Source organism: Triturus cristatus, chromosome 10 (assembly GCF_964204655.1).
Source record: "Triturus cristatus chromosome 10, aTriCri1.1, whole genome shotgun sequence".
NCBI classification, from domain to species: Eukaryota; Metazoa; Chordata; class Amphibia; order Caudata; family Salamandridae; genus Triturus; species Triturus cristatus.
Genome location: NC_140593.1, coordinates 121,737,828 through 121,762,668, shown reverse-complemented (window position 1 = coordinate 121,762,668; position 24,841 = coordinate 121,737,828). Strand labels below are relative to the sequence as shown.

At 47.7% G+C, this 24,841-nt stretch overlaps 1 protein-coding gene across 1 annotated transcript in view; it reads left to right on the top strand.

The window, feature by feature from the left end:
• Nucleotides 1-24,841, top strand: part of DYNC1LI1 (dynein cytoplasmic 1 light intermediate chain 1) — a 596,637-nt gene that overhangs the window by 398,010 nt on the left and 173,786 nt on the right. The window contains exons 9-10 of the mRNA XM_085630582.1: nt 1,754-1,813; nt 1,917-1,961. Coding sequence (XP_085486708.1) covers nt 1,754-1,813; nt 1,917-1,961 — 105 coding nt within the window. The remainder of the gene's footprint in view (nt 1-1,753; nt 1,814-1,916; nt 1,962-24,841) is intronic.

Genomic DNA, 24,841 nt, shown 5'->3' with positions numbered 1-24,841 from the left:
TGGGCTTCGCGCATATATTCACGGAGCACTTGCCAGGTTCAACAAGAAGGGCAATTTGTTCATTCAGTCCTCCAGGACTTTCTTCTAGGAGTCCACATCAGACGCTCCACCTTGGGGGGAGGTAATGCTTTGGTATCTATTCTAAAGGTGAGAAATCTTTGGTTAGAAGTATCAAACCAACAGAATAACGAGTTACTTACTATTGCTAACTCTCTTTCTGGTGAAAACGCTAGCTAATGCAGATTCCTCAATGCCCTCCCACCACCACATTCTGCAGTGTGTCCTCTTTGTCATCTGAAAAGGTACCAAATTAAAGATCTTAAAGTTCTGTGACTGGAAAGCTAATGTTTTTACAAAAAAAGGGTAATACAGGGGAAAACCAAACCGGAGCAAGACAAGTACACCCTTGTCCTGCGGTGCAGAAAGCCAGGCCAGCAACTGGTCTGAGACGACTCTTCCAGCACCTACCTACCCTACGGTAAGTGCTGCCACCCTGGGTGTGCTACCATTGGCTAATAATATCAGCATGGATGTACATGGTGCCGGAAATCCAGGGCTGGCCCTTGCTCGGGTGGCGCAGAGATTGGCGCTCTGGGCCCAGCTCGCCCAGGCCAAACACTGGCCCTGTGCAGATAGATAAAGAAAATTAGACTAGGCCTGGCAAGGCGGGGGACACCGCTGATGGCAGGCGAGCCATGCCGACGCTGTGGTGAAGCGGCTGCACTGTGGGCAGCCCATGGCTGGGTGTTGCCCATAGCCCGGAATGGGTGCTCTTGCTCCAGCTTTTAATGTGCGCATAGGAGGCCGCGCATATAGGGTGCATCTGTGACAGCTGTCTCGCCTCTTAATTGGCCAACAGCGTTGTCGTCATGGTGTGGTCGGGGTGAGGGGCATAAATATTTTTAAGCTTGCTTGAAAATTGCCACTTTTAAGAAATGCTGTGATGTAATCGTAATCTGATGTACTAAACTTGCAATACCACCGCATGTTTTTCAGCAACAATAAAAGTGTCAAGTTGTCTCTGGTGATTAATATTCCTGCTGGAGAGGGGTCGGAGTTTTTTTCTAGTGAAAGTTTTGACTCATCTAAGCGCAGAGGGTTAAGGTGCCTGCTGCAAAACACAGTATCACGCAGATCAAACAAGTGCATTTTATATGCATAGCTCGGTGGGTTACTGCTTTTATCATAGAGATCCTTTTGTTATTGTGCACTAAATAAAATTCATTCATAATCTATCTCAGCGAGCCATGAACTACCATCAAAGAGCTGCGTGCAAGCTGTATGCTACAGGTCGTTTGAAACGTGTGCTTTTTCCCCACAGTCTTTCATTATCCTAATGTTGCTTAAAAAGGGTTTGTTTGCGAAGCAATTCAGTCCGATTATTACAGCCAGCCCTAAACCCTGTTATGTTTCGAATGCTGAGTTTGTGCTTCTTCAGATCAAGCACTCTTAAAAACGCCTACACCTCGTGGTCCCCTTTGTCTCGTGTAACATGTTCTCTGTGTGTGGGATCTAAAGTGCTCTGATGCCCTACACTGATATGAGACGCGCAATGGAAACAAGCATTTGTTAGTTAGAGCTTTTGGCGTTGAAAATGACGTTTTTTACTTTTGTTTCACATTTCAGAAATAACTATTTGACTGTCTTTTTCTAAGGAAAAAGCGCTACTAGAAATAAACCTAATTGTTGTCTTTCTAGTGTTTTTAAATCACACTACCGTCGAAATTAAATATCCTGTATTTTGTTTTTTTAGTTTGTTCATGAGAAAGAAATTGCAGCAGAAGATGACCAAGTGTTTCTCATGAAGCAGCAGGTAAGGAAAGCCGTAGTTTAACTGTTGACTATGAATAAAACTAACTGCACAAAATAATTTCGGAGTTCGTCATCTGAATCTGAATTCTATTTTTGTTTTTCAGTCTCAGTTGGCAAAACAGCCACCTACTGTAGCTGGGCGGCCAGTGGTTTGTATTTTCTTTGCAAATATTCACATATATTTTGTGTTCTATTGTAATTACAGTTAAGGTGAGAACTAGCAAAGTACTTTAAATAATATCTGCAATAGAATGCAAGTACACAATATTACATATAATCACAGTAAAAATACAATTAAAATTATTTTGAAATTCAATGAACAATGTTATTAGTATTCTTTCTTAAAATATATGGTGAAGTTTTCTGCAGAGAGCCAGGCTATCAGTTATATATAGCTGTTAACCATTTGAAAGACTCATTCCCAATTTGTCAGAAACCTTATAGACTAGTCCAGTGTTATAAAAAAATGCAGATTATTCAGTGTAATGGTAGAGTAACCCAAAAGGCCAAAGATGCTACTTTAAGTTGTTACCTTCTACTTCAATGCTGTGTAATTTTGAGAATTGGTGACATGATTTCACTCTCGAACTGAAAACTATACAGACGGAACCACCATCGTAGTTTATCTGATACAAGTATGTTTTGTCCCAGCTTAATTTTGTTTCAGCTAATGGAGTAATATCCAGCCCCCGAAAGCTTTAAGAAAGTACCTGCCAAAGATAACACTTGAAGATGATAACAAAGAGCCTAATTTAGAGTTTGGCAGACAAGTTACTCTATCACAAATGTGACGGGTATCCCATCAACCTTATCACAAGTACATTAAATGCAGTGGCACTTGTACTTAGGCTGACAAAATATTCATCACGTTTATGATGAAGCACCCTACCCCTAAACTAGGCCCTAAGTATCTTTCTCATATTGCTTCACAGAGATTTTAAACCAGTCCACCAGAGCTCTGATGTTTCATATATACATTTAACAATGTATGACAGAATGAAGCCATATGGTTCACTGATGGGCACTCTGTGTACTATTTATCTGTCTCTGTTCATAATTTTTGGAGCAAGTGGCAACCAGCCCAAATCCTGTCCCCAACCACATGCTCAAAATGAGAGCTCCCAGCTCATTTGCATAGAAAACTGCTGGGAGGCAAAGCGGGGCCGGCTGGCAGACTCCCAGATAGAAAAGCATTACCAGAGAGTTATAGTCATGTAACATTAATAGGTTGACCAATTCGGTTTACTACAACTATCTCCATTTATATCACGCCCCCACAAACCCACCCCTCCCCTCTGTTCTCGAACATCCAGTCCAGAGACATGAATATCAGCAGCGAATCAGCAGATATTACACTGTGGTAGAGAATCCTTTGGTAATCTTCAGTGATGTTCAACACCACCCTCCAGTTACCCACTCCTGCACGGAGAGCGATGATGTCTCACCTGGAAGAGTGGGCCAAGGAACATTTGCAAATATTCTCTGTGGAGGGGAATACAAAGCAATGCCACAACACTTATGTATATGACTTCTTTTTAGCCATTGTATTTTGGGTTGAAGTCACATTTTAAGATTCATTAATGATTTACCATCGCACTTTGCCAGATTTTAGTGTCTGCAACACCAAATGTAACTGTGTGATAGCTCTCATTGAGCTTCTCCACATTGTAAAAGGTTGAAGTAGTCTTTTAAAAGATTGAGGACTGATGACGTTATAGTACTTATTGTGTCTACATGTTTTTAGAGCCTTCGAAAGCCATTGTCAGTAACCTTAAACATTGTTTGCCGTATTTCCGTCTGTTTCCCTAATCCTTTCTGCAGCTTCCACTTTCTGAATATGCTTGCTCTTCTTTGTAAATGGCATATATTAACAGGAGCACAAATAATTTATTTTTATTGGGATGTGGATCCAGGATAAAAACGTTAACTCCCCTTATTCAGTAATTGAGGACAGGTGCTCCTGCACAGCGGCTAAAGCTTAATGTGGTAGCCATTGCTAGCAAAGGTTACCTACACTGTATGTGGCAACAGTCAATATGTGTATATTTATTATACCTGCGATCTGAGCAATTAGCTTAAAGACCAGGAATCTTGGAAAGATATTGATTCAAGCGTACATTAGTATCAATTGGCCATTGCTGCGCCTCTTCAGATTGAAACACATTTAAATTATAACTACCAATTTGGATCATTTAATTACATGTGGCTTCTGTAATATGTCATCATCTGAAAGAGAATTAGTTATGGTTTCCTCACCTTAGAATTGCCCCCAGGCGTCAGACTGGATCCAGAGAATTTTTTCTTTAGCAGTACCCCTGCGTGTCGGTGGGTGGCGTCAGTCAACTCTGCATTTGTTGTTGGTGTTGTGGTTGCTGGAATGCTGTTGCGGTATCTATTTAGACGCCGCCCCTGCGCGCTGACGTCATTTTTTCTTTTTCTGCGTTAGCCAGTGAAGATCTGGAGAGAGTGGTACCTCAAGTCACTTTTTGACCCTTTTTGCGACTATTTGTCGACATCTTTTCAAGTCGTTCGACTCCTGGTGCCCGCAGGGATGTCCCATCCTTGAACCGGCTTCAAGGCTTGTGACTCCTGTCAGAAACTGATGTCGGTTACAGACACGCACCGTGTGTGTCTTTGGTAATAGGAGCGTGACCATGACCCAAAGTCCTGCTCCGACTGTCCGGCCATGAACCCGAAGTCTTTGCTGGAGCAGTCCCGAAAGCTTCTTGAGGCCCGGCAGTCCTCTCCATGCTGTTCGAGGTCCCGGTCGAAAGGTCACGGGACTGGTTGCAGAGTCATCACCACCACGCCTCGTCAAAGTCTTCTGGTAAGTCGAAGCACAAGATGAAGGCGAAGAAGCACCGTCATTCTCTTCCAGGGGATCCTCATCAATAGTCATAAGCACTGAATATTCCCGCCCATGTGCGGGGACCCCGGAAATAATAAAATTATATATGTAAAAACACATATATATACAGCTCTGTATATGTATAAACATATATCATTTTTTCCAAGCAAATGCAGCTCCCATAAAAGGCTAGGCAATGTAAATATACACATCCAATAACACATATATACATATATATATATATATAAAGGTATAACAATACACCTAAATCTCTTTTTTTTTTTTTTTTTTTTTTAATGAGGTAAACACTCATGAGAAAGCAAAAAATAAATAGAACAAAGTGTGGAAACACACAGATGTACAACACATTGCCAGCCTGCAGGCTGCATTGCAATATAATACCATAGAGACTAAAAAGCCCTGAACAGGTAAAAACTGGCACCGTGCCTTTAAGGCAGCCCTGACTTCCATATCCCATCATGCCTCAGGGGTGACAGTTAGGTCAGTTGTTCTTTCCGGCTCCTTCAGTCAGGACCCTGGAATTCAGCTCTCTTCTTTTTTGACTCTTTAGTCAAGAATTATTACTACTTTAAGATTTTTTGGGCTTCTTCTTAGAACTTCTTTGAGGAAGTCTGTATCCTGTGTTTTTCTGACTGACTTTTTTGCTATTTTGTCAGAAAAATGCCTTCTTTATTTGTTCCATGTCCATCTTGTGGAAAAAAGAAGGCGGCTTCAGACACACATGAGGTGTGTATTATCTGTCTGCCGGACTCTCACTCTCCAGCAACATGCCATCATTGTGAAGACCTTTCCAAAAGGACTTTAAAGGAGAGGGAGAGGATTAGGCTGTATGGCCTAGCAGAACGGTCGACGTCGAAGCAGTTGGTCCCTGTTTGCTCCCCATCGACGTCGGGCTCGGCGTCGAAGACTCCAGCGGCGGGATCGTCGCTGAGAGGTGAGGAGTCAAGGGGAAGTCATGCTGCAAAGAGAAAATCGTCGTCGACTTTAGATTCAGCGTCGAAGCGGATGCGTTCGACGTCGACGGCATCTAAAAGCTCGGCGTCGAGGACTCGGCGCCATAGTTCAACGTTGAAAAAGCATCTGTCGACGTCAAGAGAAGATCGATCGACGTCTGCACAGAGATATCGTTCGTCGTCGAAAGAAAGACATCGTTCGACGTCGAGGTCGGCGAGACATCATTCGACGTCGCAAGAAGTACGTAGACGATCTCCACAGTCGACGTCGAGACCAAGATCGCCGTCAAGATCAAGATCGCCGTCGAGGAAACATCGTTCGACGGCGAAGAGGCTTTCGACGTCGTCGGAGCATTCGACGTCGAGACAGAAGTCTCCGTCAGGAGTGACGTCGAGGCAGACGCCTCCGTCAGGGCCGACGTCGAGGCAGGAGCCTCCGTCGGAGTCGACGTCGAGGCAGAGGCCTCCGTCGGAGTCGACGTCGAGGCAAAGGCCTCCGTCGGAGTCGACGTCGAGGCAGGTGCCTCCGTCGGAGTCGACGTCGAGGCAGGTGCCTCCGTCCTCACAGGTCTCCAAAGCTTTGGTGAGGTACATGAAGCCTCCGTCGAAGATAATCTCGACGTCGAGACAAGAAGCTCGGAGCCTCGAAGATTCGAGTCAAAGATCTCCGGTGATAGGCCTATCACCGTCGAGGCAGCCCTCTGTTGAGGGTACGCAGGAGGTGTCACATATTCGCCTCACGATTCGACCAGTCTCAAGGCGGAAATCTCCTCATAGACTGATATATACGACTCCTGAATCACCGCGTCTCATATCTATCTCGCCTTCAGGATCAGAGGGCTCAGGTTCAAGATCAGAATCACCAGAGCTTGTGCATCAATCTCCAGTACCTGCAAGAGAAAGTTCGCAGGAGGAGGACAATGCTGTACCTCAAAGTCCCGTAAGGGAGATGCCTCAGGACCCTGCTATGCCAGACGCAATAAAGGCATCGCTAACAAGAATAAGGGGCGTGGTATTCCCAGCGACACCGATCAGACCAAGATCTCGAGAAAGAGAATCCCGAAGTCACTCTCGAGCACCAAGAAGGCGATCCAGGTCTCCCTCCCGCAGAAGAGAGTCGACCAGATCAGAGAGAAGGCGCCGTAGGACCCCTTCTACCTCCCCTTCTTCCAGATCATCCAAAAGGGATTATTCACCGACACTCTCGGAGACGCCACCCTCTCGGGTATCTCCGGTAGATGATATTTCTACGTTTCAAGAAGTGTTGTGTAGAGGAGCTACAAAATTAAATATCCCTATGCCGGTTCAGGAGACCACTTCATCCATAATTTTTGAAACTCTTCATGAACGCACAGTGTCACGCCCTTTATTGCCGTTAGTCCCCGGTTTGCTACAACCGGTAATGGATATCTTTCTCACACCAGCAACCACCAAAACGGCGCCGGCGAGAATTCTAAAAAAGTACCGTCCAGCTCCGGAGGATCCTCTATTCCTTAAATCGGATCCTCCACCGGACTCTGTCATCACCGCCGCTGCCAGGAAGACACATGCAGTAGCGGGATCTTCAACGGTACCACCAGATAAGGACAGTAAAACACAAGACTCCTGGGGGAGGAAAGTTTGCGGCTCAGCATCCTCAAGCCTTAAGGTGGCGAGTGCCTCGGCGCTTCTGGGGCGCTATGATAGGTCATTATGGGACTCTCTGCAGAGGTTCATTGACAAAGTTCCATCAGAGGACAGACGGGACTTTGAAGAGATTTTGCATGAGGGGAGTCTGGTTTCTAACCAGATCATAAGTGCAGCGGCAGACGGGGCAACACTGGCAGCGCATGAATATGCACATGGAGTCACAGCCAGAAGATCATCCTGGCTTAGATTGACGGCCTTGAAACCGGAAGCGCAGGCAAGAATTTTAAATCTGCCTTTCTCCGGTAGTTCTCTTTTTGGGTCCCATGCAGACGAAGAAATGGCCCGTATGAAAGCAGAGCTGGAGACCATGAAAGCTGTCGGGCTTGAAAAGAGAAAAGAGTTTCGACGCCGCAAGGGAAATGACAGGCGCAGTTACCAACAGAGGGTTCAAACCCCTCATTGGCAAAAGAACCAGGACCAGCAAGGTCAAAAGAAACAGCAATACCAGTCCCGCAAGCCATCCAGGGGACGAGGTAACAACAGGCAGTCTAATGCTGGAAACAAAGCTCCGGGGAAGCAATGAGAAGCCGCTTCCTCCGATGCTGTCCACCGCTCCGGTGGGAGGAAGTGTTGCACATCATCTTCCAGAGTGGCAATCCATCACAAAGGACAAGTGGGTACTGAATATACTGCGTCATGGGTACTCGCTTCGTTTCAAAAGTCACCCCCCATCGATTCCTCCTGTCAATTCATCCCAGCATCTAAAGCAGCTCAGAGAAGAGGTAGCGACGCTACTACTCAAATCTGCAATAGAGAAAGTGCCCATAAACCAGAGAGGAAAGGGAGTTTACTCCAGATACTTTCTCATCCAAAAGAGGAGTGTGAAGGTAGAGTTCAGACCCATTTTAGACCTACGGATACTGAACAAGCACATAAGAAAGGAAAAATTTTGCATGCTGGCGCTCCACCAAATATATCCTCTTCTCCGGATGGGCGATTGGATGTGTTCACTGGACCTTCAGGATGCATATTTCCATATTCCCATCCTAAGGAATCATCGAAAATTTCTCAGGTTTGTGGTAGGCAACTCTCACTATCAGTTCAAAGTCCTCCCTTTTGGCCTGAAGTCAGCTCCTCGAGTATTCACAAAATGCGTGGCAGTAGTAGCGGCTGCTCTGAGACGCGCAGGAGTCTTCGTCTATCCCTACCTAGACGACTGGCTAATAAAGGGCTCATCACCACAGAATGTGCGGTCACAGCTGTCGCTATGCCTGAACTTATGTCGCAAGTTGGGTCTCAGAGTGAATGTCAAAAAGTCCAATTTTTCACCAACGCAGAGGATCCACTACCTGGGTGCAACTATAGACTCCGTAGTAGGAAAAGTGTTTCCTTCGGAGGAAAGACAGTCATCCATTATGCTAAAAGGCAGACAGATCATAACCAGCAATCTGTCGTCGGCAAGGCGAATCTCATCTCTGCTAGGGGCCATGGCATCCTGCATCTTCCTAGTGCCCAATGCCAGGCTAAGGATGCGTCCTCTCCAGCAAGATCTCGAGGACAAATGGGATCAAAGGAACTCCCTGTGGGAAGAAAAGGTTTGCCTCTCCTCTGCAGCCAAACAGTCAGTCAAGTGGTGGCTGAAGCCAAGGAATCTACAAGTGGGGATCCCCTTCCATCAAGAGCCCCCAATTCAGACCTTAATCACCGACGCATCCCTTCAGGGATGGGGTGCGCATTTTGGGACTCTGCAAACTCAGGGACGGTGGTCCAGCAGCGAGCAGTTGTACCACATCAACATGCTGGAGCTCAGGGCAGTCCACCTAGCCCTCAAAGCGTTCCTGCCTGCGATCACGACGAGTACCATTCTAGTACAGACGGACAATACCACCACAATGTACTACCTGAACAAGCAGGGGGGTACTCGATCCAGAACGCTCTCGCTGGAAGCTCAGTCCCTGTGGCACTGGATCTTAGCAAGGAACATCTCATTGAAAGCGGTGCACCTACCAGGAGAACTCAACGTGCAAGCAGACTTGCTCAGTCGGCATTTTCAAGAACCAGAGGACTGGGTAATCAAAGACGAGGTGTTAGAAGACATCTTCGAGGAATGGGGGCGCCCGCAAGTGGACCTCTTCGCGGACGAGCAAAACACAAAATGCCGAGGCTTCGCCTCAAGATACCATCGACCAGGATCCCTAGGGAATGCCCTTTTGATCAATTGGTCAATGACATTTGTGTACGCTTTTCCGCCTCTCCCACTAATTCCCAAGGTGGTGACCAAGCTACAGAATTCATCTGCCAAGATGATCCTCATAGCACCGGACTGGCCGAGGCAGTGGTGGTACACGGATCTCCTACACATGTCGATCCGCCCCCACAAGCGGCTGCCGTGCAGGCCGGACTTGTTATCCAAGATGCAGGGGAAGATTTACCATCCCAGCCTTCCCTCGCTGAGCTTAACAGCATGGCTCCTGAAGTCCTCCAGTATGGCCATCTGAACCTCCCTCAAGAGTGTATGTCCATACTGAAGGAAGCCAGGAGGCCTTCGACAAGACACTCCTACTTCTGTAAGTGGAAAAGATTTTATATATGGTGTGCTCAGCATCATTATGATCCCACTAAATGCCAGGAGGATGTAATTTTGCCCTATCTTCTACATTTAGCAAGGGCAGGGTTGAAATTTTCATCCATAAAGGTTCACCTAGCAGCCATAACAGCATACAGGCGTTCGCCTTCACAGCAGTCATTTTTTAAAGTGCAGGTAGTGAAGGATTTCTTGCAAGGACTCAAGAAAGTCTATCCCCCTGTTAGACCTCCCTCTCCTTCCTGGGAGCTAAACTTGGTTCTGTCGAAGCTCATGGGTTCGCCTTTTGAACCTATTCATAAGGCTACCCTACAGCACCTCACATGGAAGACAGCATTTTTAATAGCCATCACTTCAGCACGGAGGGTCAGTGAGATACAGGCCCTCTGTTCTAAAGAACCCTACACAATTTTTCATCTAAATAGGGTGGTGATGAGAACTCATCCTTCGTTTCTACCCAAGGTGGTATCGGAATTTCATGTAAACCAAGCCATCTCCTTACCAACCTTTTTTCCCAACCCCTCCTCTCCGGCAGAGAGGGCGTTGCATTCTCTAGATGTCAAAAGGGTCCTAAAATTCTACCTAGATAGGACTAAGAATGTCAGGAAATCTGATCAATTGTTTGTGAACTATGGGGTTGTCCGTATGGGCTTTGCTGCATCCAAACGTTCCATTGCTAGGTGGATTGTTTCAAGTATTACATTGGCCTACCAACTGGCTCAGAAACCATTGGGGGCGCGCCCTAAAGCGCATTCGACAAGAGGAAAAGCGGCTACCGCGGCTTTTCTCAATAATGTCCCACTCTCCGAGATCTGCAAGGCAGCCACTTGGAGGTCTGTCCACACTTTTACCAGGCATTATTGTCTGGATTCGGACACCAGAGCAGACACTCAAGTAGGACAAGCCTCCTTGAGGAATCTGTTCCATGCATAATCATTTTCATGATTCTCTTTCTCCATGGGTGATACAACCTTAGTTCCATTTGCCTGCTGGTGGAAGGGGAGCTTGCTACTCTATTCAGTGCTTATGACTATTGATGAGGATCCCCTGGAAGAGAAGGGTAAGTTACTTACCTGTAATCCTAGTTCTCTTCCAGGGGTATCCTCATCAAAGTCATAAGCAACCCACCCACCTCCCCAGGCAAATGAGAAGAAGTGTATTATTCATTATGGAAAGGATATATCTTTGTGTTAAGGACTACGGTCCCGCAAAGAACAACTGACCTAACTGTCACCCCTGAGGCATGATGGGATATGGAAGTCAGGGCTGCCTTAAAGGCACGGTGCCAGTTTTTACCTGTTCAGGGCTTTTTAGTCTCTATGGTATTATATTGCAATGCAGCCTGCAGGCTGGCAATGTGTTGTACATCTGTGTGTTTCCACACTTTGTTCTATTTATTTTTTGCTTTCTCATGAGTGTTTACCTCATTAAAAAAAAAAAAAAAAAAGAGATTTAGGTGTATTGTTATACCTTTATATATATATATATATATATATATGTATATATGTGTTATTGGATGTGTATATTTACATTGCCTAGCCTTTTATGGGAGCTGCATTTGCTTGGAAAAAATGATATATGTTTATACATATACAGAGCTGTATATATATGTGTTTTTACATATATAATTTTATTATTTCCGGGGTCCCCGCACATGGGCGGGAATATTCAGTGCTTATGACTTTGATGAGGATACCCCTGGAAGAGAACTAGGATTACAGGTAAGTAACTTACCCTTCTTCGTGTTCTCCCCGTCCGTCAGCCGACGCGATGCGGGAAGTTATGGGTAGTCGTCTGGCTCTGCCCGCGGAGCCTGTTGGGTCAACCTCGGCCTTCCCTCAATTACCTGGAGCCGAAGCAACCTCTGCCCAACTTCGTAGCTTTTCCGAAGCCCTCCATTCCATCGTTGGGTAGCCCGAGACTGCCGGCGCGCCTTAGGGCTTGCGGAATCTGCTGAGGGCTCTTGGCCTTCGATGCGGTGACTTTGGCTCCGGTGCCGCAGGGCCCCCAGGGATCCAGGCCTGGATCCAGCTCGGCACCATTGGAGCTCGTGACACCTCTGGCGCCAAATCCAGTGCTGACACCTGCACCCCCTCCGACGCCGGTTGTGTCCCAAGCCAACGTCGACCCTGGCCTTCCCCTCGATGTGGACACGGAGCCCGACCGATGTCGGGACCGGCGCTGACCAGTACTTTTCTACCACTGTTCTCCCCTGGTGTTCTCTATCGCCCCGAGTGGCTACCAGAGGAGGACTGGGAGGGTTCTGTGGACCCTTAAGCATACCAGAGGACCCGGACTGGAGAGGAGTTGGGGGAAGCCAGTGGTCTGGACACCTCCCCAGACCTTGGCATGCTATCTTCCCCCTACCGTGGCTACGGAGGAGGGTGCATCTTACGCAGTGGTGTTGCGTAGGTGCAGCCGAGACCCTAAACCTTGAGCTTCCTACGGTGGCGGGTAGGACTAACCTCCTGACTGAGGTGCTTCAGCCGGCAGCGGCCTCTTCCGAGCCCCTGCTGTCGTTCAATGAGGCTCTTACAGACATCCTTTTGGGCACTTGGTCCAAGCCCAACACAGGGCCTCCTGTGTACAGGATGATTGCCTGACGCCACCGCCCAGCCCCTCTCCCAACATCCCACCCCTGAGAGCTTGGTGGTCCAAGCATCGACTTCTAAGGGCACATTCCCTACAGCACCACCTGATAGGGAATCCAAGAAGCTGGACCAGCTTGGGAAGATGTTTTCTTCCTCCAGCTTAGGACTGCGGTCGGTGAACAACACATTGCTCTTGGGCCATTATCCCACTCGGTGTGGGACTTGGTCGCACCGGTGCTGCCACAGTGCCCGGAGGAGGCCAGGGCCATGCTCTCCCGTGTAGTTGCCGAAGGGAGAGACGCAGCGAAGTTCGCCATAAGATGTGGGCTGGACACCGCCGACTCACTAGGCAGGACGATTTCCACGTCAGTAGCACTGAGACGCTACACCTGGTTGAGGTCCACTGGCTTTTCAGGTGATGTCCAAGCAACATTTTTGGACATGCCCTTTGATGGCCGCCTCTTGTTTGGTGACAGATCCTTGGGCCTTGCTTCCACCTCCCGCCCAGTCTGCCTTTCTTTGCTACGGAATGGGTGCCCCGCTACGTTCTGCCCAGAGCCACAGGCCTGCGCAAGCTGTCCAGCCTCTGCGTGGCTAGGGACGTGGGTCCCACCGTCGTAGGTCGGGGGACACGCTGGCGGGCCAGTCCACCAGCGCCCTGCTGCCTCCAAACCCTCCTAGTCCTCCTTTCAGGGCCACCATTCGCCAGTGGGCGGCAGGATTGCCATTACCTCTCCCACTGGCTCAACATCACATCAGACAGGTGGGTTCTGCAGATAGTCCGAAGGGGCTACTTCCTCCCCTTCGAGACTACCCTCCATCCATGCCACCTCAATTTCACCGCGTGTCGGAGGATTACTTGGCCCTTCTCCAACAGGAAGTTACGTCTCTCTTGGCCAAGGGAGCCATCGAGTGCGTTCCTCTCCCAGAAGTAGGTCGTGGTTTTCTTCCCACTACTTTCTGGTGCCCAAGAAGGACAAGGGCCTGCGTCCTAGCTTGGTTCTCAGGAACGTCAACCGCTTCTTCCGGAAGAAGTTCAAAATGTTGACACTGGCTGAGGTCCTGTCTGCCCTTGACCCTGGAGACTGGATGGTAGCGTTGGACTTGCAGGACGCTTATTTTCACCTTCCCGCCCTGCCGGCGCATCGGCGTTGCCTACGGTTCACGGTAGGCCACAAGCACTTTCAGTTTACCGTGCTCCCTTTTGGCCTTACCAGTGCCCCTCGGGTGTTCCATGAAAGTGATGGCAGTGGTTGCAGCTCATCTGCACAGATCAGAGGTTCCAGTCTTCCCCCATCTCGGAGACTAGCTGTTGAAGGCGGGCTCGCCCCAGGATGTCGTCTCTCACCTCCAGACTAAGGCCGACCTCCTGCATTTGCTGGGGATCACCATCAACTTGCTGCAGTCACACCTGATTCCCTCTCAGAAGCTCCTTTTAATCGGAGCGGTTCTGGACACAGCGCTGTTTCGGGCTTATCCTCCCGAGCGAGTCCGGGATATTCGGGCTATGATTCCGATCTTTCTGCCTCTATCCCGGGTTTCGGTCAGAATGACCCTGGGGCTACTGAGCCTCATGGCCTCCTGCAGCCTGCTGGTGGACTATGCCAGGTGGCATATGCGGGTTCTGCAGTGGGACCTGAAGTTCCAGTGGGCACAGCATCAGGGGAATCTTTCTGATTGCGTCCAGATCTCGGAGGGCACTGCACACCAATTGCAGTAGTGGCTAACGAACCAGGATTGGGTCATGCACTTTCATTCTATCTGGATCGCTCAAAACAATTCCGGATAGATGACCAACTCTTTGTGGGCTTTGTGGGCACCAAGAAAGGTCGGGCCGTGCAAAAATGAACCATCTCTCGATGGGTCGTTCTTTGCATAAAAATCTGCTTTTCCTTAGCGAAAAAGGAACCTCCAGTGTGGTTGCGTGCCCATTCCACCAGGGCAACGGCAGCTACTACTGCTTTGGGATGTGGAGTCCCCCTTCATGATATCTGCTAGGCAGCTACATGGGCTTCATTGCACACGTTTACCAAACACTACTGCCTGGACAGCCAAGTCCGGAGAGACGGCTTCTTTGGCCGTTCAGTTCTCCAGGACTTTCTGGTGTAAACTTGGTTCGCAGACCCACCTCCAGGGTTGGTATTGCTGGGATATGTATTCTAGGGTGAGGAAAAGATAACTAATTGATTCTTTCAGATGAACAAGTTATTTACCTTCGGTAACGATGTATCTGTTAGAGACCTAGATTAGTTATGGATTCCTCACCGCCACCCGAACCCCCCCCCCCATCCTCCCCATTCTGCGAACTGACTTCTAGGGTAGGGGGCTCCCTTTCAGGGCCCTAGTCTTGTGCACCAATGGTCAGTGTCTTGCATGGCTCTGCGCTTCTGGCATGGAATGTCGTGTAAAGAACTGACGTCAGTGAGTGGGGGCGGCATCTAAGTAGATACCGCAACATCATTCGGGTGACCACAACGCCAACGACTAATGTGGAGTCGACTGATGCTACCCACAGACGCACACAAGTACTGCTGAAGAAAAAATTCTCCGGATCCAGTCTGACCCTTTAGGGTAATTCTAAGGTGAGGAATCCATAACTAATCTATGTCTCTTACAGATATATCGTTACCGAAGGTAAGTAACTTGTTCTTCACTGCCAACCTGAAAACTGTTGTATTGATTTTTGGAATAGATGGTATTTTAAAATCCCTAATGGACCCCAATCCCATACAGGGTGTCCGCTGAAAAATTATTTCTCAGCGTATTATGCACAACCTAAATAAGGCCTCTGTACCTTGAATTTGCAAAATGTTGTTCCTCAAATACTTTTTTCATTAACGTTTTCTTTCCATAACCATTGTCTTATATAGTAAGATTTTCAATCAATTGTGCTGTATATGTGCGTGTGTTTAGTAACCAAGTTCTTTTGGAAGTGTTTCTGGTTTCAAAGAGTAACAGAATGCTGATAGGTCTGACCTATCAGTACCAATGAAATAGGGAATTATTTTTTTGAAACTTTTTAATACTGTTTAAGGTGGGATACTGTAGTGTTCCTAATATCTGTAATTGTATATCTTTTGGAAACGAATGGTTCTGTGAATGTAACGATAACTATTTATAGTGAAAACAATAGATTTATTTATCATTTGTTTAACAATGTTAATGTCTCATTGCTCTGAAATGAAACCTGGAATTTATTATATCTTAGTGACACTTTCAAAATACATAGAGTATTAATAATATCATTTGACCCATGATTTGATAATGAGACTTTTTCCCAAACCATGCCATCCAGCATGATGTGCGCTATCCGTATGCTGGGATTTTCAAAGCATGATGATCCATAATGTGCTATGTAAGAAGAATGCGGTTGCAATTCCTGAAGCACAGGAAACTGCACAGCTTTATTAGGAATATAGTATTAGCAGCGAACCTGTAATCCGCACAGCCAGAGGAGAAACACTCCAGTAGAGATCCCGAAATAGGACCACGGTGGTAGGAGATATCTGTCACAAGACCAAGCAATTAGCCATTAATGAAGTTGAACAATTGTGAAGTGTATTGGTATGTTCCTTAACTCAAAATCTGCATCAGAATAGTTCTCATACAGAATAATATCTTGAAGTGGCATCACCTCAGTCAATCCTGATTCGGTTGTTGGTGGCTCATAGTAAAGTACAGCAGTAGTTTCAACTGTTGGGATTATTGTAATTGAGATATCTGGTTGCACCATGGAAGCTTGTATTGGGTCCAGCGGCTTCGGGGGTGCGGCGCAGGGGGGACAGACGCGCGCCTCACACCCCGCGCATGGACCCTAATTATGCAGCTGTAGGCTGAACTCGCCGAGCTTAACCGATAGCTTTCATGCCTCAGTGAGCTATACCGACACACTACTGCCGTGCTCCGGCTAGCATTGCAAACACGACGCTGACACTGCGCTTCCGGGGACCCCCACGGTTAAGATTCACCACGACACTTAGGGCGCTTCTCAATGAGGGCCTGGGCGACGACCGTTATGGCCGCACTGCGAGCTGGAGTACCGCATCATTTCTGTTGCTGACACTAAGTATAAAGGAACACACAAAAAATGAAAAAAACACAAACCATGGACCTGTAATTTCTCAAGGCACTTGCCTAATGACTGTAACGATTCTAGTGTGTACACCGCCGCCGGACCCCCGGGTAGCCGGCTGAATGGCTGTGTTCTAATGTCTGGAAACATCTGCTTACTGTCCCCTTGATTAGCCGCCATGGTTGGCGAATGTGTACTGTAAAATGACACAGCTGTGCACAATAAAGGTCTTCCAAAAAAAAATGGAAGCTTGTATTGGGTGTAAAGCTGAAGACATACAGCTGGTGCTGCAGTCCCCAGAATGGGACTCAGGATTTCAGCACGACTAGTTCTTCCGTAGTAGAGAGAGGATTTGTGGTTCTATTCCGAAGGCACCTTGGTGTCAAGGCGGGTCTTCTGAACAGAACTGGCCACATGGTGCTTTTTTTTTTATAAGATCAATAGACACCTTCATGTTTTTCTTTGAACTATGCAGTGCAGGCAGGATTTCTGTCTATGTCCTTTCTATCCCAAGAACTGGAATGGGTGGTCTGTAAGATGGTCCAAAAACGTGTTTATCTGAATTTTTTTTTAATATTTCTTTTAATTATTTTAATACATAACAAATCAGGAGTATGGATACACCACAATGTCATCATGCTTTCCTTACAGTGCACGTACATCCCTCCCACCCCATCTTCCCCTCCCCTTTATGATAATTTTTAATTGCCGGATTTATCTGTACAGATCATATCTACAAGCTTTCCGTTACTTTCTTCTACTGGTGAAAGAGGCATTGAACCGACTAATCCTCTATGAAGAAATGTATGATTGAACTCACTCTCGTACTTTGGAGAGCCACCCTTCAGAAGCTTTAGGAACCTTCGCTGGTGGAAAAGTGGCGCTATCTCGTATTAGATAGATTGGTTCTGACCTCTTCGAAATTCTGCAAGAGATGCAAGGGAATCCCGGTTTAAAACACTTTGCTTCTGCAACCATTCCAGGGATATCCAGATCAGTGACATACATAGATACTTGGAAGACATCTTGTATGGAGTGCTACCTCCCAATGTTGCTCTAGGCAGATTATGTAATGCTCTTCAAATTCCATAGAGATTATGAAGCCAGCCCAGTGTTCAAGGCTTGTTTAAGCACACCATTTGCACATTGTAATGTCCCATGGCGTTCCGGCTGGAACAGACATAGTATCTCCTAATGTCTTGGTGGTAAATACAAGCCCATTGTCTGAATGAAAGGTATAAACTGCTCCCATTGCAGTCAGGCACTGCATGCCTTTTCTGATGGATACATCTGCCTGTGGATTCCTCAACTTCTGAATTACCCCTGTGCCAGCATTCCATGGAAACGTTTTCATAGCTCTAACGGTTTTTCTGGGACTTTCCGTTTCCTTAGGATATTACTTTGTTTCAGTTTCTCTACTGGTTGTAGCAGTGCGAAGGCTACACAAAAGAAGTCAGGGTTCAAGCCTTGTAGGGAGTGTGGGGGTCATATGTCCATCACGGACCCCCACAAAGATTGCCTTTGGTGCCTGTCGTCAGTTCACGACGTGAAAGGATGTTCGTCTTGTCGGAAGATGAATCCGAAGGCGCTTAAGAAGTGAGAGGAGAAGTTATTCATGGCCCGGGGGCAAAGAAGAAGAGAAGCCGCAAAAGATCCAAGTCAAAGTCAACGACCCCGCACACCTCGAGGTTGTCTAAGAAGCACACAAATAAGTATTGTCATGGGTCTCAGCGTCGTTCTTCGAAAGGCAAGTCTTCAAGGTTGGCTTCTCCGGTCCAGCGGCGTCTTGGTAAGGATTACATCTTGTCTTCGCCCTCACCTTCTCTGCAGTTGACTCTGGTCCATTCTCCGACTTCACCTGCCCTCGGTGTCCCCGGCTCATCAGACACAGCCAACTACACAGCCTCGGTCAGATCCAGACCAGGCAGTTCCTGATCCTTACACACCCTATCTGGGTGCGGATCTGTCGCATTTTCTTGATGCGATGTTTGGCATGTTTTGCCCAAGCGGCTAAACCATTCCGGCGCACCGGCTGGCCCGGTGGGTCTGCTTGCATGTAATTTGAGCACCCCCCAGCAATATGACCAGGCACCATTCGTGCCCTTCATGCCGATGACCCCATCATGGTATCTCCCAGCACCCAGATTCTCTGTGCTGATACCGCAATCTCCGCCACCGTCTTGTTTTGGGCCGGCGCCTTCCCAGCTTCGAGCGGCGCCGCACGCCGCTACTGAGGGTTCTCCTTTGACACTGGCACCATTGTCACCGCACATGGCGCCATCGATTCTTATCCCGAAGATGCGCTCCAGGAGGGAGGCCCAGAGGCTGCTGGAAGAAGAGTTGTACCAGGGACAGCAGGAACAAACTGAAGAGGGGGAAATCCTTGACTTTGTGGATGACTTCGAAGGTCTTGAGGAGGCCAATAGTTTGGACACTTCCTCTGAGTGGGAGCTTTCTTGCTTGCATTCAATAAGGCTTTAACGGAGCCGATTTTGGAAGTGAGGCAGAAGCCTTAGTCCGGCTTTTCTAACCTCCCACCCATCTCCGGAGAGGTTGATGGTACAGACAGTCGGCAGGAACTTTCCCCACCACCCCGGGGGATAAGGACTCCAAAAAGCTGTAGCAGTCAGCCAAAAAGGTGTTTTCCTCGTCAAGCATGGCCTTAAAATCTACAAACTCCACATGCTTGTTGGGAAGATATATCCACGCTTTGGTGGCTCCTAAACTGCCTGATGAATATACAAGGTCACTTTTTGGAGGCATTGACTGATACGCAGGTTGCAGCCCGTCAAGTGATTCAGTCGGGTCTGGATACGGCAGACTCAGTGGCCAGGGTGATGGGCTCCTTGGTGGCTACCAGGAGGCACCCCTGGATGAGAAGTTCGGGGTTTTCTCCGATGTGCAGGCCACGCTGCTTGATCTTCCTTTGGATGGATCCAGGCTCTTTGGGACAAAGGCGGATTCTTCTCTGCAAGGCTTCAAGGATAGCAGGGCTACTGCGAGATTCTTAGGCCTGCAGACCCAGCCGTAGGGCTATGGTACAGTAGGTTTCGTGGATTCGGAAAGGCGGCATCCTTTCAAGGCCATCAGCAGCAGCAGAACACCCCTGTACAAGTCGTATAGGGGGAAGGGAAGAGGCTGTCTGCGGGGGGGGGGCTTTCCGGCAACAGTCCTCCTCCTCCTCTTCTGTTCCCCCACCAGTTACACAGGGAAGCATCTCTAGATCCCCCATCTTGGAGCATGTTCGTCCTGTAGGAGGCTGGTTGTACCATTTTCTACTAAATTGGAAATCTGTTACATCAGATCTTTGGGTTTTGAATCTTGTAGAAAATGGGTACATCCTTCCTTTCCAGATGTTTCCCTCTTCTTACCCACCTTGCCAGGTCTAGTGTTCGGAGGACCAGCGGCTGCTCCTTCAGCAAGAGGTCTTGGCCTTGCTTCAGAAAGGTGCAATAGAAGTGGTTCTGGAGCAGGAAAGGGGTCAGGGGTGTTACTCCCTATATTTCCTGATCCCCAAAAAGGATGGGCGGTTGAGACCAATCCTGGACTCGGGATCTTGAATTCTTACCTCAAACAGGAGAAGTTCAAGATGTTGACCCTAGCTCAGGGTCTTCTGGGGCTGCAGCAGGAAGACTGGATGGTGTTGATCGATATGCAGGATGCGTATTTCCACATTCCCATTCTAAAGTTGCATCTGAAGTATCTCCGTTTCACTGTGGGATCCCAACACTACCAATATGCGGTCCTTCCGTTCGATCTTACTTCTGCACCGCAGGTCTTCACAAAGGTGATGGCAGTGGTTGCAGCTCATCCCAGAATTTCCGGGATTTCGGTATTCCCTTATCTGGATGACTGGCTGCTCAAGGCGAAGTCTCCAGGGTTGGTGCTGCATCATCCGGAGATAACTGCTCGGCTGGTTTTTGACTTGGGTTTTTCGATAAATGTACCCAAATCTCACTTTGTGCCCTCCCAGCGCAACCTGTTCATAGAGGCATTACTGAACACTACTGTGAATCATGCTTTCCCGCCTCCTCGTAGGATCCTAGACATCCCGACTACGACTCCGTTGTTTCAAGAAGGGGCGGAAGCACCAGTCCTGAAGGTCTTACACCTGCTCGGTCTGTTCGCTTCCTGCATACTGTTGGTCAACCGTGCACACTGGCATATGGGGACACTCCAGTGGTGCCTTCGCAGGCAGTGGTTTCAGCACAACGGAGATCTCAGGGAGGTGGTCAGAATCTCCAGAGAGACTGCGGCGGATCTGTTATGGTTTAATGTTTCAGGCAACCTGTCTCAAGGTAAGCTGTTTCAACCTCCCTCTCCGGTGGCCACAGTGACTCTGGGGTGGGGTGCTCATCTGAGGGATCTGGAGATCAAGGGTCTTTGGTCTCCAGAGGAAAGATTGCTTCATATCAATCTTCTGGATTTGCTGGCGATTCGTTTGGCTCTCAAGGCCTTTCTTCTCTCCTTTCGCAGTCAGTTGGTTTTGGTCCTGACTGACAATAGTACCGCGATGTGGTACATAAACAAACAGGGAGGAATAGTGTTGTATCGCCTCTGCAGAGAGGCTCTGCTACTCTGGTCCTGGGCTTAGGACCATCAGATTTGTGTGATTGCGAATCATTGGCCGGAGTGCTGAATGTGTGTGCGCGGACACTCTCAGTCAGCAGTACTCGGCCGATCACGAGTGGCGTCCCCATCCAGAGGTGGTCTGCCACATTTTCAGGATGTGGGGGGTTTCCTCGGTTGGACCTTTTTGCCACTCACGAGATTATGCACTGCCCATCGTTCTGCAGTCTTCGGTATCCGATACGGAGAGCATTAGGGGACGCGTTTCAGCTAGACTCAGCTTCTTTACGCACTTCCTCCCATACCCTTTATTCCTCACGTTCTGAGGAAGATTCGCCAAGACTGGGTCCAAGTCATAATGATCGCCCCGGATTGGCCAAGAAGGGGGTGGTACATAGACCTTCTTCATCTCTCATCACACCCTCCGCCCCGTCTTCCTCTCAGGGCAGACATCCTCTTGCAGTCGCAGGGGCAGGCTCTACACCCCCACCTCCAGAGCCTTCCCCTTCATGCCTGGAGATTGAACGGGGCAACCCGAGTTCTTTCTCTCTCTCACCGGATGTGGTGGATGTTATTTTATCGTCCAGAAGACACTCCACCAGATCTGTTTATTGCAGTAGATGGGCCAGATTTGTGAAGTGGTGTGGAGAGAGGTCGATTGATCCCTGGAAGGCCCATATATCTGATGTGCTTAGCTTTTCACTTTCCTAGACCCAGCAAGGTTGTGCTGTGGCTACTGTTAAGGGTTACTTGTCTGCTTTATCAGCCTTCCTTTATTTGCCAGACCATCCTTCGTTGTTCAAGTCTCCTTTAGTTATGAGGTTCATTAAGAGCCTCACTAATTCATTTCCACGATCAGCTCTTCGTTGGTTACGTTGGATGAATGAAGGCCAAAGCTGTCCACAAGAGAACGCTTTCCAGGTGGATCGTCTTGTTTATCAAGATATGCTACGCCTTGGCCAAGAAGGAGCCTCTGATAGTATTAGAGCTCATATCTACTAGAGCATAGTCTTCAACTTCAGCTTTGGGTAGAGGTGCCCCTATGGTAGACATCTGTAAGCCGGTAATATGGGCCTCCCTCCACACGCGTAGCATTATTGCTTGGATTCAGAGGTGAGGATGGACGGCCATTTTGCACGGTCTGTGCTGCAGGACTTTTTGGTATGAGTAGGTGGACACCCTCTGCTGGGAGAGGGACTGCTTGGGGATTCAATTAAAAAGGTGAGGAATTCACAAGCAGCTGTGGCTATCAGACCAACAAGTTACTTACCTTCGGTAATGCTTTTTCTGATGAATACAGTATCTGCCTGTGGATTCCTCACTGACCCACCCTCCTCCCCATTGTCTACCTACGTATACCGAAAAGGTTTTTGTGTTTGATATTCTCGTATTTCTATGTCATTTGCATTGCTGCTATGCTTGTCGTTAGAAAAAGTCTTGGCTTTAGCTTTACCTGTTTTACTTCTTCTTTCATAAATATACTGTGTATATATTGTATACTTGTAATATGTTGTCAGTCCACCCGTTCTTCTCGAAAGCATGGACAAAATGGGTAGAACTGACGTCCGCATGCCGACAAGGTCGTCTTATAGTTCCGGTGACGTCATATGGAGTTGCGAGCGGAGCCGTGCTATTGTGACGTCCTCAGTCATCTGATATTGTTTTATTGTAACTATTGTGTGACGTTTCCTGAGTGGCGCCAGTATACCTAGTAATATACCACTGATCGTTGGAATCTTATTGTTACGTCCTCATTGAAGTGGGAGAGCTATGAAAAGGTTTCTGTGGAATTCTACAACAGGGGTCATTCAAAAGGTGAGGAATCCACAGACAGATACTGTATCTACCAGAAAAAGCATTACTGAAGGTAAGTATCTTGGTCTTATGGCCGCTGAAGCATCGACATTTGTTTGTGCTAAATCAACAGTACCCCATATAATTTATATCTGTTTATGTTGATGATTGACCCAAAATGACAGAGGAAAACTATCCCAAACAAGCAATCAGAGATAGTAAGGAAGTCTGTACTGGTCATGGAAGAGTAGAGTGGTTTATCAGTTGGCAGATATTAGATTGCCACACATAAGTTTTAGTTTATTTCGGTATGTGTGGCCATCAGTGTTGTTGCTGTACTATTGATACTGTAGCACTCATGCCAGCATTAACAGACCCTGTCCCCGTGCCACCTTAATTTGTTCTAATCTAGCTTGCTCATTAGGAATATATTTGTCTCCCACTCCGGGTATGAACACCATAGGAGCATTATCTGTCTTGAGGCTGTAGACTTATTTAGAGGGAAAGCAGTCAGGAGGCTCTTCCCTCTTAATATTGCTTCTGTCACTACCAAAATGTCAGTGTCGATCTTTGTTTGAGATCTGGGTACCTCCGCTACCTTAAGGATATACAGCTAAGTCTGCTGCACGGTTCCCTTCTCTTTCTTGGGCCGGGGGCCATGGGCAATAATTTCTACCTTTTAAACCCTATCTGCAGGGCTGGGGTTTATAGGTCAATTTGGTGTCTCAACCTGTCAAAACATGTATATGCTCTTGAGTTGAAGTCACCACCAAATACTCTTGGAGAGTCTCGTGATCTATTGTCAGTTCTGCTGCGCTGTCTGGAAGTGCTATAGCCCCTGTTCTGTTCTGCAAAAGTATAGTTTGCAGGCTGTGTGTGTGTGTTTTTTTTTTTTTTGTTTTGCTCAATCCAGCCACGTCTTTTTTTTTTTTTTTTTTTTTTTATGGTTCAAATCTCCTTATTGGTTTTGAAAAAGAAGCACAATAGCTGATGTAGAGCATAACAGCACGACATTCAAAATTCTGAAGCTCCTGTTAAGAACAATGAAGACACCCCAACGGACCCCCCCCCTTCCAACCAGCTGCTCACCCATGGGTTACTCACGATTAAGTACATTCTTCCCTTTAGGCCCTGCATAGTGCCCGGGATGCGCTTTATTCTGCAGATCCATCCTGGGTTGGGGTATCCACCTCAGTTCATCGTAAGAGGCGATGATATCGAGGGCATGTTAAGTCCTGAAATTCCACTGAGAGTAAGGCAATAAAGGGGCGCCAGAGTTCCCTATAAATGTCACCGTTGAAGGTGAGTGTAAGGGTGAGCTTTGCCATGCCCAAGATATGCCACAGGCGGTGTATCCAACCCAGGTGTGTCAGGAGTTTATCAGTGCTCCAATGTGCCAAAATGTTCTGAAGAGCGGCCCCCAGTGCAAACCCGATAAGTCCCCTGTGGGATTTCAGTTGAAATAAAAGGGCATTGGGAAGCCCTAATATCAAATAGGCCAGAAAGCGCGAGAGCTGTGCATTCAGAAGTGTATCTATGTTAGTAAGGACCGAATCCCAGTACTGTGCAAGCCGGGGGCAATCCCAAAGTAGGTGCAATAGTGACCCGGGAGACGCAAAGGCCCTCCAACATGCTGCGCTTCTGGCAGGCCTGCCTCTGTGGAGGCGCACCTGTGTAAGATACCTGTATTCCACTATTTTAGTAGCGGTCTCAATGCTAGCTCTGTTACGTGCTGTATGGCTTGCCCTGTGATAGATCTACTCCCACTCTTTATGCATCATTTGTCACCCAAGTTCCTTTTACCAACACCTCTGCTCCAGTGTTAGCCAAGGGGATAGCTTGTTGAAGTATTCCATGGGGTTTCGTAATGAGACATTTATCAGACTTTTTTGTGACCAACCACCTCTCAAATGCAGTAAGGACCTGTTGGGTCCCGGGGCGCATCGTCTGATGCTGGAACAGTGTCTA